Raw genomic sequence first — 15,285 nt, forward strand, 5'->3', positions numbered from 1 at the left:
ATGGCTAGTCAAAGACTGCGGCCAATAAATTATACAGTTGTTTACGCTAACACGAATGACCCTGGAGGTAAGTTATAAAACACTTTCAGCCATTTATCTGATACAACTTGTTATTATGCTAGGACCAAGTATTGAAGCAGGGCATAAGATACTGCATAGCAGGTTATTTTTGCGGTGCACAATTTTTGTGATGCATTATTTACATTAATTAATTTTTGGGTTAAACGCCTTCCGCTCTCCCATTGAAAAAGTCAGGGTTTTTAGATACTCATGTGGCCCTGTTTTGTTTTTATGCTGCAATCTGATGACTGAGTGGTAGATTCAGTGTAAAATGATGATTGCTTCTCACGGAAGAAAATGTATTCTCCGTAGAACACTATGTTTGATAATCTTACAATAGTAAATAGTAAATTGTATGTTCTCATATGATATTGTTTGTAAATAACAGAAAACAGTAATGCAATCAGGGATTAGGCTATGTCACTTAACGACTTCACGTTTGCAGAAAAATTAATACGCGTTTTTTTGTGGTGAACCCGCTGAAACTTGTGTTTAAAGTGGCACGTGTGTTGAAATGAGATAAAGTTAACTTTAACTTACTAATTATTTACTAATTGATAAAGAAATATGCATGGTTATTTCAGATGAAAGAACCAAAACATTTCAGGCTCGCTACAACGATAACGGTTTGGAATTGAACGGTTTGACACCTGGTTTGATATACAGTGTTAAATACAATGTGGGATATCGTCATAAAACAAGTCCGTACAGTGAACTAGCTTTCAAATACATCAACACTCAACCAAAAGTCGAAAGTACGTACTCCTAACCAAATTATACTGATGTTTGTATTCCACAAGATCAAATAATATGATTAATCGATAAGCATAATTGTCATCAAGAAATATGTCGTTAAAATAGAACAGCTAATAGATAATGTCGTAACAGTCCATAATATGTATGTTGGTGTCACGGCCATCACTTTGATTAAGTTAATATTCTGGTAATAATTTGTGTAACTATATATACATATAGATGCATTTCTTAAGCTTTTCAGTAAATGCTAAATGAAGTAGCAATAAATAAACGAATAAGAAAAAAGTGTACATGTAAATTTCAAAAGATTGACTCTTTAAACCTGTTTCAGTGATAGTCGGATTAGGAATTGGTACCACTATACTCCTTCTGGCCGGAATCTTGTGAGTTAGATATGCAATGCAGCGATATATATATATATGCTTTCGAAATATTTATTCCAAATGCTTGAAAATACTATTTTTCATCTTCATGGGAATATTCTTTTTGATTTCCTATTTGGATGGTATCATTTCTTTATATTTACCCACTTCACCAATCATGAGACAAGAACATTTACCTATATACTGCCACTACGTAATATTTAGTTATTTTTATGTCGTGGTTTGTTTATCGAGATCTATGAAAATATTCCAGGTATCGTTTCTCTGTTGTAACTTTGCACTCGTTATCATTGTTTTTACACAGATTTTAAGTTTGTTTAGCAGTAGACAACAATACCATATTGGCTTGAATTACAGCCAATAAAGTTGTGCCCTGGTTTCATAAATCCAGGTATTGGTCTTCTCCAAGAGCCATATTTGTAAATCTCGGTCAATCTAAGTAAGTACTACCATGTTCTCAAATGAGAACCTTTGAACAACGAAGTTGCTAAGCATACTAGCGAGCATCAAATATATATATCTTCGTATTAGAAAAACATGTTTCCAATCAGATTGCAATGATGACCATACTGTTCTCCCACAATCTTTATTAGCTTGCATATTGGGAAACCCTTTGAGCTTTGAGCTGCGTCAGTTGTCGAAACCCTTGCATGGCAATCGTGTTATTCTTACACTAGCTACTTACTCATTGGAACTAGCATAATTTTAACGGCTACATATACAGTCATATAGTTATACAGTCACATATTATCAGTATTGACTAATTAAATGATAATGGGAAAATTGGACAAAAAAGAATCATTACCTAGCTTTAGAGTAGGACAGAGAGGACAGAGAATGCTTCATCCTCCGAGGAGATTCTTCAGTGGCTATCCCTTGGGAAAGCCGCGGTTTAGAAGTCAAGAATCCCTTCCTCCAGTAGAGATTTTTTGTTCTACCCTAAACAAGGTAGAGGTACTTTAAACCAAATACTTAAACATCAAGTTACAGACAGGAGGACTAGAACATTATAGATATGTCAAATACAACACAATGATTACGTCTCTTGTACAACATTCACCTAATTCAACAAGACAATAACATATACATGTAAAACCTAGACAACAAAAGTGATTTTCATGTAAATGAATTAAAATATCTATACTCCGAGTATACCTGTCATTGAAATAGATGTATATTTGTTATTGTAAGGAAAGTGCTGTTCATCCAACCTTCATGATAGACTTTCACTTCATACTATTACATCTAGCGACGTCCTTTAAATCGCTGTACTTGTAAAGTATAACACTTGAAAATTAAGAAAGTATCTTCTTTGCAACTGAAAGCTTTAAAGCAGATTATAGTACAAGTATGTCATATCACTGAAATGATTAACTTATCAGCAGGGTACAGGCATTCATTGAAACTGAAGTTTTAGCAAGATAACAAGAACATGAAACCTAACAGTCGGTAATGTAATTGATATTACTTGTCTCGTCTGATAAACTTGTCTGAATATTCATAATGCGCATCTTTCAGGTTGATTCGGAAATGTGTAGTGTGGTATAAGGAGATCGACCAGCCTATTGATGGAGTTGAAATCGATAACAATAATGAGGTCAGTATCTTTAAATACAAATAAATGATCAGAACAAACTGAGCGATCTGCTGCAAATTCATGTAAAACAAACATAGCATTAATGATGGAAAGTGTGTTGGTGATAGAAAACAATTATTTTGACAGCATTTATTTATAATGGGCACGATGTTTAAGTTCTAGTTGAAATCTTTATAATTTGACGTGATCAGTCGCAAAAAGCATTTTGACGTGTATTTTGTCCGAAGACCTGTTGCTAAAAAATATATATAACGACCTGACACAATTATAAACACAGAAAACCGTAACGCAACGCGAACTGAAATATCTGGGTGACAAACACGTGTTGCTAAATCCTTTCTATATCACTTACACCACTTCCTTTCAAAATAATGTGTGTGTGCTCCAGTTAAAAAGCAGTTAATAACATCCTAATCTGTGTCAAACTACTTGAAAAAGCGTGGATCACATGAAGTTACTATGGGTTATTACTAAAGTTTACGCTGTGTGTAATACATCATGTTATATGAGGTATAAACCAATAAATATAAAACAATAAATTTAGCAGACTTATCTTTAACATTTAATGATTACCATGTTGTTTTTTTCTCTGGGATGTAAAACTGACACAACTTGGGAATATGAAATAACTTACAAGTGCACGTTTTTTATCACTTTTTAAAAACACTTTCGTAATTAGTAATTTTATTTGTCAGTGTAAATTTGTACCCTGTAGTATTTTGCAATGGTATGTATGCAATCGGCATTTATGAGACCATTTCTTGATCGACGTCTGTTTTTATAGAAATGTGGAATCAATTCATCAGATTTGTTAGTCACGTTGGACGATACTGTATAGCATTATACATTCGTTAAACGACATTCGTTGCTCTATATGGATATTGCTGATATCAACTAAGTATTTTGTTCACTTAAACAGGACCATTTCAATCCTAAACCTGAAGTCAGGTGCGATGATAGTAGTATTGTATCACATCACAGTGACGACGGCAAGTATTCCACGATTCCCGGAAACAAAAACGGATATGCTTCGGTTGTTGGTAAATCGAAATTCCAAAACAAATTATACCAATGTGACAAGTTGGCTAGTTGCAATGGTTTAGACGATTTCAACACTTCATTTCAAATAATCAGTTCGGAAGGTTTTGGAAATTTTGTATCAGCGAATAATGTTAGAAAAGATGTCGAACAAAATCCAGATGTTACGGCTGCTCGATACAGTAGAGCTGGCACCATTGATGAACATGGTCAGTCCCAACTGGAATCAGATGTCGCTCTCAACACAATAAGTAATGAAGAACGATCAGTTGAAGGAGTTCCACGCCTAACAGACAGTATGTCAATGATTGGATGTAGCCACATGAGGAACAGTGATGTTACGTTAGACAGTTATGAGCTGTCAGTCATATTGTTTGGTACAGAGGGAGAAGAGGAAACCGACGGCATAGATGATTTATATCAGCGAGAGGTCGAAATCCCTCCGAAATCCGTACAGTGCACAGATAACGAATCAAGCAGTAAATTTACAGACGTCTTTGATGAAGCAGCGCTGCCTGGAACAAATCATCAACCGTTATCTGGTTATAAGAAAATTCCCTCCGAAGAAGTGGCTTCGGTAATAATACAAGCAGAAAATCACGAATCGCCAGCCATATTAGAGATTGAAAATTTCTGTCTTACTGTAGGAACTGATATAGAAGGACATGTCCCAGAAGTAGAGCCAACACAGATAAGTACACTGGATACCCAGTTTTCAGGCAGCCTTTTCCATCAGGATGGATGTCCTGTAGTGTCACCACTTCCAACGCATGCTGTTGATCCCTCAGACAGATGCGTTGGCAGTCCGAAAGCATTCAAGAACCACTACAAAACACTTCCTTCTCCTAATAAAACTCTAGATTCATAATCTGTTTGATATTCTTCCGTCATTCTTAAGATATGTGACCTTTGGGTATATAATCTCGGTGACCACCATTAATATTTTTGTCCCTTTCCTATATTTTGTCTAGAGTTTTAATAACTATACACTTAACAAAAAATTTTTTTCCATTTCTTGAGGTAAAATGTTTCATTTTTCAAGTTTCTGTCATTATTCATAGATAATATCACGACTAACAAGATGTGTTATAATATAACAACTGCGTGTACCATTATTTGGTATGATTGATATATAAATAAGATGACTAAATGTCATTCATGTGTTACGACTAAATCTTTGTCGTGTTTGTTCAGAATAAATATCTACGTATCCTCCATTACCAGACACTACATGGATTATATTAGTATTTAATACATCTGTCTGTGGACAACAACAAATAGAACATGTATTCCATATATAACATGTAATAACCTAGACAAACATGTTGAGGATCTCTTCCATGAAAGCTTTATTATTTAACTATACTCTACATTACAACTGCACGTATTTTAGTTATGAAATAATTCGCATTTTTATCCAATGAATTCATGTTGTATTTTTGTATATGTCGTTGATGAATCATACCCTGGAGTGTTTTTCATTGGCTTAGCTGACTCTAGACTTTGACAATGATTAGATCCATGAAGTGAGAGTTCATTTTGTAGCATTGCAACATATTTTGTCATCATGTTATATTTTGATACGTATTACTCTTGTCTATTCCTTACAATTATGTATATCATTTCTTGATTGTGTCGATTGATATTTTCCATTAGCTTACCAAGATGGTATTATCCTTTTGTAAATTATTTTTCTATGAAAAGAATACCTTTAATCAAATCAATCATCAAACTACAAGGACTGATGGAGTTGTGAGCCATATATTGAAGAAGATAAGCAGGGATGTCTTTTGATATTATTCCCTGGCTATTTAAGGCTATGTACCCGAAGACTGGCGTCATTTGGTCAGTTTATGTTGCAGAGGTAGTACTCTAACGTAAAGAAAGCAAGTGACTTTTGCAAAATGGCTGAAAGAGCAGTGAATTAATATTTACGTAAGAAAGGTCTAGCACCTGAGGATACTCATACTGATAGGCAGTTAAGATAAATATAAAAAATAAAGAACCGCGGAAAACTCAGTAAAGGTGTGTTGTTCCACCAGGGCAATGCCCTCTGTTCACAAGTCTTATCATTGCAATTAACAACTGTGGTTTTTAACTGATTGAGCATCCATCTTATTCGCCTAATCGCGCTTCATCAAACTTTCATCTATTTCCAAAATGGAAAAAAAACATTTCTGATACCAACTTTCGGTCAGGTGATGACGTCATACATGCAAACGTTCTGAGCGGTCAAGAAAAGGACTTTATTATTAGTAGCATTGAGGCCATTAAACATCGCTGTCAAAAGTGTATAGATACTGGAGAGGATAATATAGAAGATTAATGCAATATGTCCGCCCAAAGTCAAACCCTTAAATATGAGGCTCACAACTTATCAATCAGCCTTCGTAAGCTTTGTTACAATTATATTATGTAAATGCCTGCTGTATGCACATCATTTCATCCACAGTACAACAACAATGCGTTTCATTGAACATAACTTTATGTGAGGTGGTATAGGATATGTAGTCTTGGTTATCTCCCCTGCTCTATTATATAGAAAAAGTTTAAATTATAAGAGATACGATAACCATTCTGAATGACTTACGTACGTCCTTTATTAATCCTGCTAGGAAATGGAGAACAATAAATTCAATAAGTCAAGAAATCAAAACGTTATAATCAAACGAATGAAAACCATCAGTATGCTTTCGTTTCAGTAATGGACATTAGGTATTAAGTAAAGGGAGATAACCCACATAATATTAACTGTGTAACACCCATGTCTACAATACTAAAGTAGGTAATGCGCAAGAGTATCTACTCGTCTGTATTACTCAATATAAGGCTAACAGAAACTTGTGTGTTATGATATATGTTTAAAATATCATTCCAATATACAGAAAGGAAATTAAGAATTGCATTTCAAATACTGAAATCACTGTATATATGATATAACAAAGAATCAAATACAGTTGATTTTCGCTAACGTTTTGTTGCCTTGCATCTATGTAACATATAATCATACTTTGACATATGAGCTTGGTCTTTCTTTATATGGTAGTAATATAGTAAGACTAATTTGTATAATCGTGGTACCCAAGTTAATAATTAATGTTGAGATATGCAAATATGGCATGCATTGTGCAACATTTTGGTCGCTTTAGCGTGAATTCTTTTTGTATAATTTTTGTATGTAAGTGAAGTTTTAATTTACATCATGATGATATTTCAAAACGACTAGGTTCAACATAGATTATAAACATTGTCATACCAGCATTGGAATTCTTAATATATAACGAGGTACTATAAATACTTGCATTAAGAATATGCATTTCATTCAATTTTGATTTAAACATATTTTATGATATCAAAATTCATCTTCCTTATAGTATGCTGTATATGTAGATAACTACAGGTTTAAGTAAAACAACTAATATTTACCAAATATGTATTACAAATAACGTATATAAATAAATAAATGTAACAATTACAAGGTACGAAAATAAAAAAGAAAAAACGATTTGTTAGTTTACTCGTTTATAATAATAATGATTATTATTTTCGTTTCTTTTTCTAAATAAATGTTGTCATTGAGTGTCTGTCACGTTTAAATTTTTCTTGAAACGCGTCTCTTGAATGTATCAGAATATTTTATTCATTATGTTAATATTGTTGATTGTTTTAACGTCTTAGTTTGGTATAATGCATTTGTTGAAAATACATGTTAAACTGTTTTATACTTTATTTTTTTTCAATAAATATAAAATATCAAATAGTTTTGTCCTTTTTTTCTAACTGTGTTGTATTATTTCTTTTGACAAATAGTATTGGCAGGAAAGCAAAGTGTTGTGTAGAAATATTATTCTAGATGGTCTTTTCCGTTTGTACGTGCTTCAAAGAAATCGTCACAGGTCATCTTTACATGCTAGAATCTCATTCGTAATTTACGTCACAAAAGGTTTGCATTGGTTGGTTGGGATTATAGCGCTGAAAAACGTTGGTGTCATTTTAAGACGCGGTCTCTTTGCAACAGCTGTTGGGTATATCCCCCATTTATACTGGATTCTTAAACTTCACAAGAATTCGTATCAACATCGTTTTATTGCCGATTCGTCTAGCTGTTCAACCAAGTCTTTGTCAAATCTACTAACCGCCATTTTAAGTACTATCAAATCTGTACTACAGTCTTATATTGGAACTGTTTAAAGTTGTAGATTTTTAAGAACTTTGAAGAAGCTTTTTACTAATCTTCAACACCCTATACTAAAGCGTATTTCGTAAAAAAAAATATGCCCAAAAATCAAAGAAGGTATAAACAAAGGACAAAATCATAAAAATTATCAGGTTTATGGTTGACAACATCTTCGTCGAGTTTGGTGGTAAGATCTTTCAACAGACTTTTGGTATGCCTATTTGAGCAAACTGCGCCCCTCTGTTGGCCGATATGTTTTTGTTTTCATACGAGGCTGATTTCATTGAAGAGATTATCAAAACAGGTCACAAAGACCTTGCAAAGCCGTTCGATTTCACTTGCAGATATATTGATGACGTTTTGTCTTTAAATAACAAGACATTTATTGACCACACCCATTGTATATACCCACCAGAATTTGAAATCAAAGACGTGACAGACTCTTCTACATCAGCTGCTTATCTCGATCTTTTCCTACAACGAATCTAACATGGACAGCCTTTAAACGAGCTGTATGATAAACGTAATGATTTCATTCCCTATTGTGAATTTTACATTTCTAGATAACAATATATCCGCATCAAACAACCTATAGTATGTATATGTTGTAACTGATTTGATATTCAATGGTATGTTTCCAATATCACGATCTTCGTGCAAGAAGTCGTCAACAGACGGACAAACTCGTAACACGGGGTTTCAAAAGATACAGATTAATGAAAATTATGGGGAAGTTTTTGGTCATCATTGTGATCTCATTGAAAAATAATTTATTTCTTTGTGTGATGCCAAGCTGGACGTATCTGATGCTCGTTAGTTTGCCTGTTAGCTCCGTTGTTGTATACCTTGCTCTCATCTGAAAACGTGATATTACTAGGATTGACGAAGGGTTACATGGCGGGTGTCGTCGATGAAGCAGAACAACGGAACTCCTGGCCTCAAGATCTCTAAACTTCTTAAATTTGGATTCTCAACTCCAAATTCTCAACTTGAGTACGTACTTAGTTGAGAATTTCTCAAAATGGTGTTTCTCAAAGGCAAGATAAGTCTACGGCGGGAATGACGATGATGCAGTTTCGAAGTAAGTTTCGACTTCAAGTTATTATTAGACGCGGTTTATTTCGGTACTTCTGCACTTGACTTTCAATCTGTCGTCTATTATATTTCTAACGCTTTTATACGGTGTGCAGACAACGTTTTAGTATAACACGTATTACCTATATTTACTACTGTAAAGATCGCATTTGTTTTTTTTTTTTTTTTTTTTTAATGTGAAATTGACAGTTAGAAATGGCTACAAAATGTAAAAAACGAGGAATTAATTGAACCGAAAGGGAGAAAATTGTACTTATTGAAGGAGTTAGGTCAATGCTGTAATTATCTTGACTGCACAGCTTGGATCAACTCGCCGCTGTCGCAAACGACCGACTAACCTGTGCAAATTAGCCATCTTTGAGAATGTTCTGAAATAGTTAAGCATGCTCATGACCGTTTTCAAATTTTGGGTCAATTCTCAACTTAGAATTAAAAATGGGGCACTTGAGAATCTTTGAGATACACATACTTTGAGAATATACTTAAAGTTAAGCACATTCTCAAAATTAAGAACTGAGAATGGTTTAAGAATCTTCGAGATACGCTTTCTTGAGAATATGATCAAAGTTAAGCGCTGAGAACGGATTTAAGAAGTTTCGAGATTCTGGGTCCTGGTACTTTTTCGGGAGTCTCCTTTTAAAATCTTTTCTTCCATATTGTGCCCTAGTTTGATTTCATGTAAGTTTAAATAATGTTGACATGTTGATATTTTCTTGAATTTTATGGTTCAAATGTCTTAACCTCAGGTTTGACATATGGACTATAAATGATTGCAATCTATTGACAGTCTGTGCTTTCTTTATTACAAAGAATAGTATTTTTTTCGAAACTGACAAGTCAACGTTATCAAAATTATGTACAATATTTTCATGACTATTATGAAGTGTGTATACATGGTATATTTTTGGTCTGTTGCGGAAAGTCTGTTGTGAGAATATTTCTTGAATGTTACGAAACGAAATGTAACTTTGTAAAATCATCAATTTAAAATCACTTGCAAGGTCGAATTATACATGTGTGCTCTGATTTGAGATTTATCGGCGAAATTTTCTCTCCTAGCATCTGAGTAGCCTAGTCAATAGATTTATGTTAATGTACGTTTCAATATGATAACGAATAGTATTATCAACCTAAGAAGTAAATCGCAAAAGGACGCTCAGATTAATATTTACAATTTCGATGACGCATGTTTACCAAGCAACTACCTCAACATTCCTTCAGAAAATATGATCAACAACATTGATTTCTAAACCGATAGGAGCTGATATGAAATTTAATATTTCCCCTTTGCTCTGTCCACATTTTAAACCCTGGCTTATATCCAAATTACATTTCTCTTGATCCTGAGATGATAGATTTACCTCATGTTTTAATGGAGCCTACCTACCAGTTATCATGCTCCTATTATTCTCTGAAAGCTACACAAAACACAGTTTACACCTGAGTATACATGTCTCATCCGAGCTAGGCAGTCAGACATGCGACATGTCAACGACTTGTTAGAGAGTTTAAGCATTGTAACAGATGGAAATTCGCGACGTGGAGGCATAGTTAATACTAATTATACCACTCTCCGGATATCTGAATAAAGTCTATGAATTCCATAAGTTGTACAAATGAAATAAAGTGAATAACACATGTTAATAAAATTAACAGTGAGATATAGTAGAGCCAAACAATGAAATGAATTAAACTGCATCATACAGCAGTTTCGTTTTCCAGGACTCGTCAGTGATACATGAATACCGTCTCATAACATGAGGCAGCGATTTGCTGTGCATTCAGATGAATGTTTTGATATAATTGAGTTAACAAAGTTTACGCCTGTAGAGAAACTTCATATGTTTGTCCGATACCTGATATCATAGCTTTAACGTGTATTATGTATAAAGTCCATCAACAGGGTATGTATAGTTTAATGGTTTAGAATTAGACAAGATGCAGTTTGTAATGAAACCTTCCGTCTGTTCCTATTTTTGACCTTGAATAAAGTGTAAACAAGATACCAGGTCAGCAGGATTAATTTTATCTGGTAAGTACAGCAGACAATTTTATCATTGATATATATCTATAAAAAGATAGTCAAATACAGGTGTCGTGTTAATACATTGTACTCTATGACAATAAGGTAAAACACATCCAGCTGTAAATAAACAAAGAACATTAAGTCTTACCTTTGATTGTGCGATATTGTCTGTTATGGAAGCTGTATAAAATTAAGTATGGATATAAGTGACCCCAGTTAGTAAAAATAATGCAAATAATTCTGGTAACCATGAATGACTTTTTTTAATATCAATAAGCTGCTCAGAAATCGTCAGTTGACAGCGGTGTTTTGGTGCACGCAAACTTGCTTATCGTTAATCATAGAATACATTGATGTATAGGTACTTTTGGAATATGCCTTCAGATGTCAATAAACCAAACAGGAATCCTATGTTGTTCCATGAATATCAATGTTTGATCAACTTTTGTGCTTGATCAACTTTTACTTGATGAAAATCACGGGGAAAGATACGGCCGTCATTGTGATCATGTTAGTTAAGAAATATTTTATTCGATATGAAACTGGATGTTCGATGTTCGTTAGTTTGCCTGTTGGTTCCTTTGTTGTATACCTGGTTCTGAGAACGTGACATTACTTACTTGTATTGACCAAGATTTACATGGCAGGTATATACAAGTTCGTTCACCTGATATATAGCACAATTATTCCACAAAAGTATAGTTTTAAAACCATGCATTACAATTTCATATCGAATCACTGTTACAAAGCAAATAAGAATTATGTTAAGGCATACAGATGGTTGAGTATAATAATTAATATAAAAACACCAAATATTTAATTCAAATATCTAATATATTCAGCTTGCTATACTGTAAGTGATATCCGACATCACAAGACGCATGTTGTCGGAGTAATGATTATATAGGACAGAGTAGTAAAGACCACTGAAAAAAATGCAATTTTTTCCCAAATAAATTTATAAATATAACTATATCGTTATGTGTATAAATAAGTTTCGTCGTCTGTTGGCTACCGGCAAGTAAGTGGTCATATATAAACATAAAAAACAGCATTGCGATAAGATCAGGAACATTTCCACAAACTTATCAGTAACGATATGAGAATAAATCCAGAGACATTGTGAAATTCTTCAATATTCATAATTATTACTTTCTATTTATTTTAACGAACTTTTTAAAGTTACAGTTCTTGGATAGCTTTGACTCGAATATCCTCTTATTCGTACTCATAAATATCAAAGTGTAAATTATTATCGATAATTCAAGCAAATGCATTATATTGTAAAAGATAATTTCCCAGTAGGTTTGTTAACACCAATCGTTAAGTCAACAATGCCAAACAAGATCATTTAGTCTACAGTAATGTAGTATCATTCAATCTTTGTCATCAAAACAGATCATATGCAATTTAAAATGTGCTAGCTGATTCACGCCTGGCTGGTCTTTAAACTGATCAGTAAACATTGTCAGCTTTATGCTACACCTACAGGGAAACATTCTTGGTATTCAAAGTATGGTATTCTTGTTATACTCGAAATGAAAGATTTAATAACAAATAAATACTATGATTTTGTGATCTTCAATAACACAGCTTAAACAACATAATGTCGAGAACTCCTTCAGTCTTTGTTGTACCTTTAGTTATGATCACCGTGCTCTCTGCAGTGTAGTTTGGTGATAATGAAACCGCACGCTACCCATTTGCTTGGCGCTCTGTCTCGGTACGGTAAACTTAACCATATGAAAAAACATGGAGGGAACATGTAATAAATCATATAGATGTAACAGTGTTCTGGTTATGTAAGGTATAATCGATTTCACATAAGCACTTATGTGAACCTTGAAATAGTGATCGTCCCTTTGGCTGATAATTTTGTTTATAACGTTACCATCACTAGTCTGAAATTTCTCATATGTATGTCTATTGTTTAACCACAGTAGAAAACCCTGCTTGACACAGTTTATACATCAACAAACAATGCTGTACAATCATTATAAAATAATCAATACAGTCTGTTAGGCTGAAAGGAAAATACAGCTGCCGTATGTTCCTATTCTCGGAACTGATAGGTTTCTGGAAATCCATGTTCTGTTTATAGCTATTGCGTTTCATTTAAAATAGACTGAAACAGACGGCGGTTGGAAACAGTCACGTAAGTAGAAACTTGTTTGTATTGTGAATAATTTTGATTGTTAACATTAATGTTTACTGATACATAGATATACAAGTTGGACACACTTCAATTAATTAGATTTATTTGCTGACGCTACCTCGCATGCGATGCAAACATTGTATTAACTGGTACCATCACAATGGCCTCATTCGTGTTGTATCATAAATCTGGATTGGTCTGTTGCAGGTAAATATTGAAGAAATTAAAAGTAACCAGACTGATAAGGTTTTAACATTAGAACACAAGACATGGAATATATGTCAGACCATTGTAACCATACCAAAATAATCAGTCTAGCCGAACAAAGAAAACATCAAGCATTATTCAATAGTCATACACCTAGGACATGTTCGCACTTGTATGAAATAGTATTCAATTGGTTCCTTCAGATATTGTACATACATACCACTAAGCTTTGCTGAAACGTAAGTGTGTAAAGTATACAATGCGATACAATGTGGACATGTAACACAATCCTAAGTCGCTCAATACTGGCGAAAGTAATTTTATTTCACGCTTGATGAAGTAGGTCGGATTCATGTTGCGTGCTTATACATGAACATTTCGTTATACAAACATCTGTAACTAGAAATATTATATCTGTGGATATATGTTGTTGTTTTTTTTCAAATTTGTAACAAACTGATTATGTGTGAATCAAAAGAAATAAAAAATATGCATAAAAACAAAAACAAAAAAAAAACAAAAAACAAACAAAAAAACAAACAATAAAATTTCGGCTGTAACAGGGTGTTTTTCGTATTTAAACGAACTTGCTAACATCAGAAATAAACGTTTTTAAATACCTAATTATACACATTTTGTATTTGATAAAAAATGGATACATACCATTGCATAATTCATTGGGTTTTGAATCTGCGATTATATTTTTATCTTGGTCATGATGATTATTATCATGTATTTTAGCATTTTTCTTTTCATTGGCTTGAAATTTAAGTTTACATCATAAATATATTCTATTTCATGTGACTGATGCTAATCTAAGTGCAAAATGGTCAATTTATAAGCATTTTATCATATTTATCTACAAGTTTTGAACGTAAAATTGGTATAACAATGTGACAATTAATCATATAACAAATGAATATTCAAAAAATACTGACAAGATAGAGTGAACCTATTGATCTATAGACATACGATTGATTTGTATAAAGCTGCTACAGCATGATTTATGAAATTCGATCTATTTGTATCTCTAGTAGTAATAACATTATGTAAACAAGTGGTATAGTGTTTCTATGGAACGTTGTAATAGTAGTTAAATTTTCTTTCTTTTTTATGCTGGAGAAAAATGTGACAAAAAATGTTTTGACATCATCATGATTTAATCAAAGTTACATCAACTATTGCTAAAATCGTCAGGGAAAGTTTTGGGATTTTTTTTTTTGTAGTAGTAGTAGTAGTGCTGATGGTCGTAGGCGTCTTGTTCACCACAAAATACACTTGTAAGTAGTGACATATATGTGTTCTCTGCAAATTGTAGTACTTCTATAACTTTTTGAATGAAGAGCTTAGATGCGACTATGAATTTTCTTGTGCACTCCTTTTGTGGAATATTAAAAGTGACCCTAACCCAGATTGCACGAAACAATATCGCTAACAACAGAATTTCGACATATGTTGTAATGACGTCCAAGAAATAACCTGAGAAAAATATTAAAAGGGTATTGTGACATCTCACAATGATATGTAGATTGGCACAAGAAATGCAGCATTTTGAAAGCTCTGGAATCAAAAGTAGTGTATTAGTTACATTATAAATCACATCCTGTGATATCAAATATCCAATCACCTTTGTTTACTAAATACTTCAATAGGTACTGCCTCTATTTTCGCAATCATGATTTGTATTACGTTTTGTCCATGGAGTGAGTGAACGTTATTGTATGTGACCTACACGAAATGAAACGTGTACTTGCAGTAATTTCCATTTTCTTTCTGAATGAAAGACATAGG

The 15,285-nt window shown here is 33.3% G+C and overlaps 1 protein-coding gene across 1 annotated transcript; it reads left to right on the plus strand.

The window, feature by feature from the left end:
• On the plus strand, positions 1-4,899 carry LOC132549837 (uncharacterized). The gene is made up of 5 exons (XM_060213810.1): positions 1-67; positions 645-815; positions 1,148-1,199; positions 2,718-2,796; positions 3,716-4,899. The coding sequence occupies exons 1-5, from the start codon at positions 1-3 to the stop codon at positions 4,700-4,702; spliced, it is 1,356 nt and encodes a 451-aa protein (XP_060069793.1). The 3' UTR covers positions 4,703-4,899.
• Positions 4,900-15,285: the final 10,386 nt, after the last annotated feature.

Source organism: Ylistrum balloti, unplaced genomic scaffold (assembly GCF_031769215.1).
Source record: "Ylistrum balloti isolate Yb309-2 unplaced genomic scaffold, AGI_CSIRO_Ybal_v1 Utg370078, whole genome shotgun sequence".
NCBI lineage: Eukaryota > Metazoa > Mollusca > Bivalvia > Pectinida > Pectinidae > Ylistrum > Ylistrum balloti.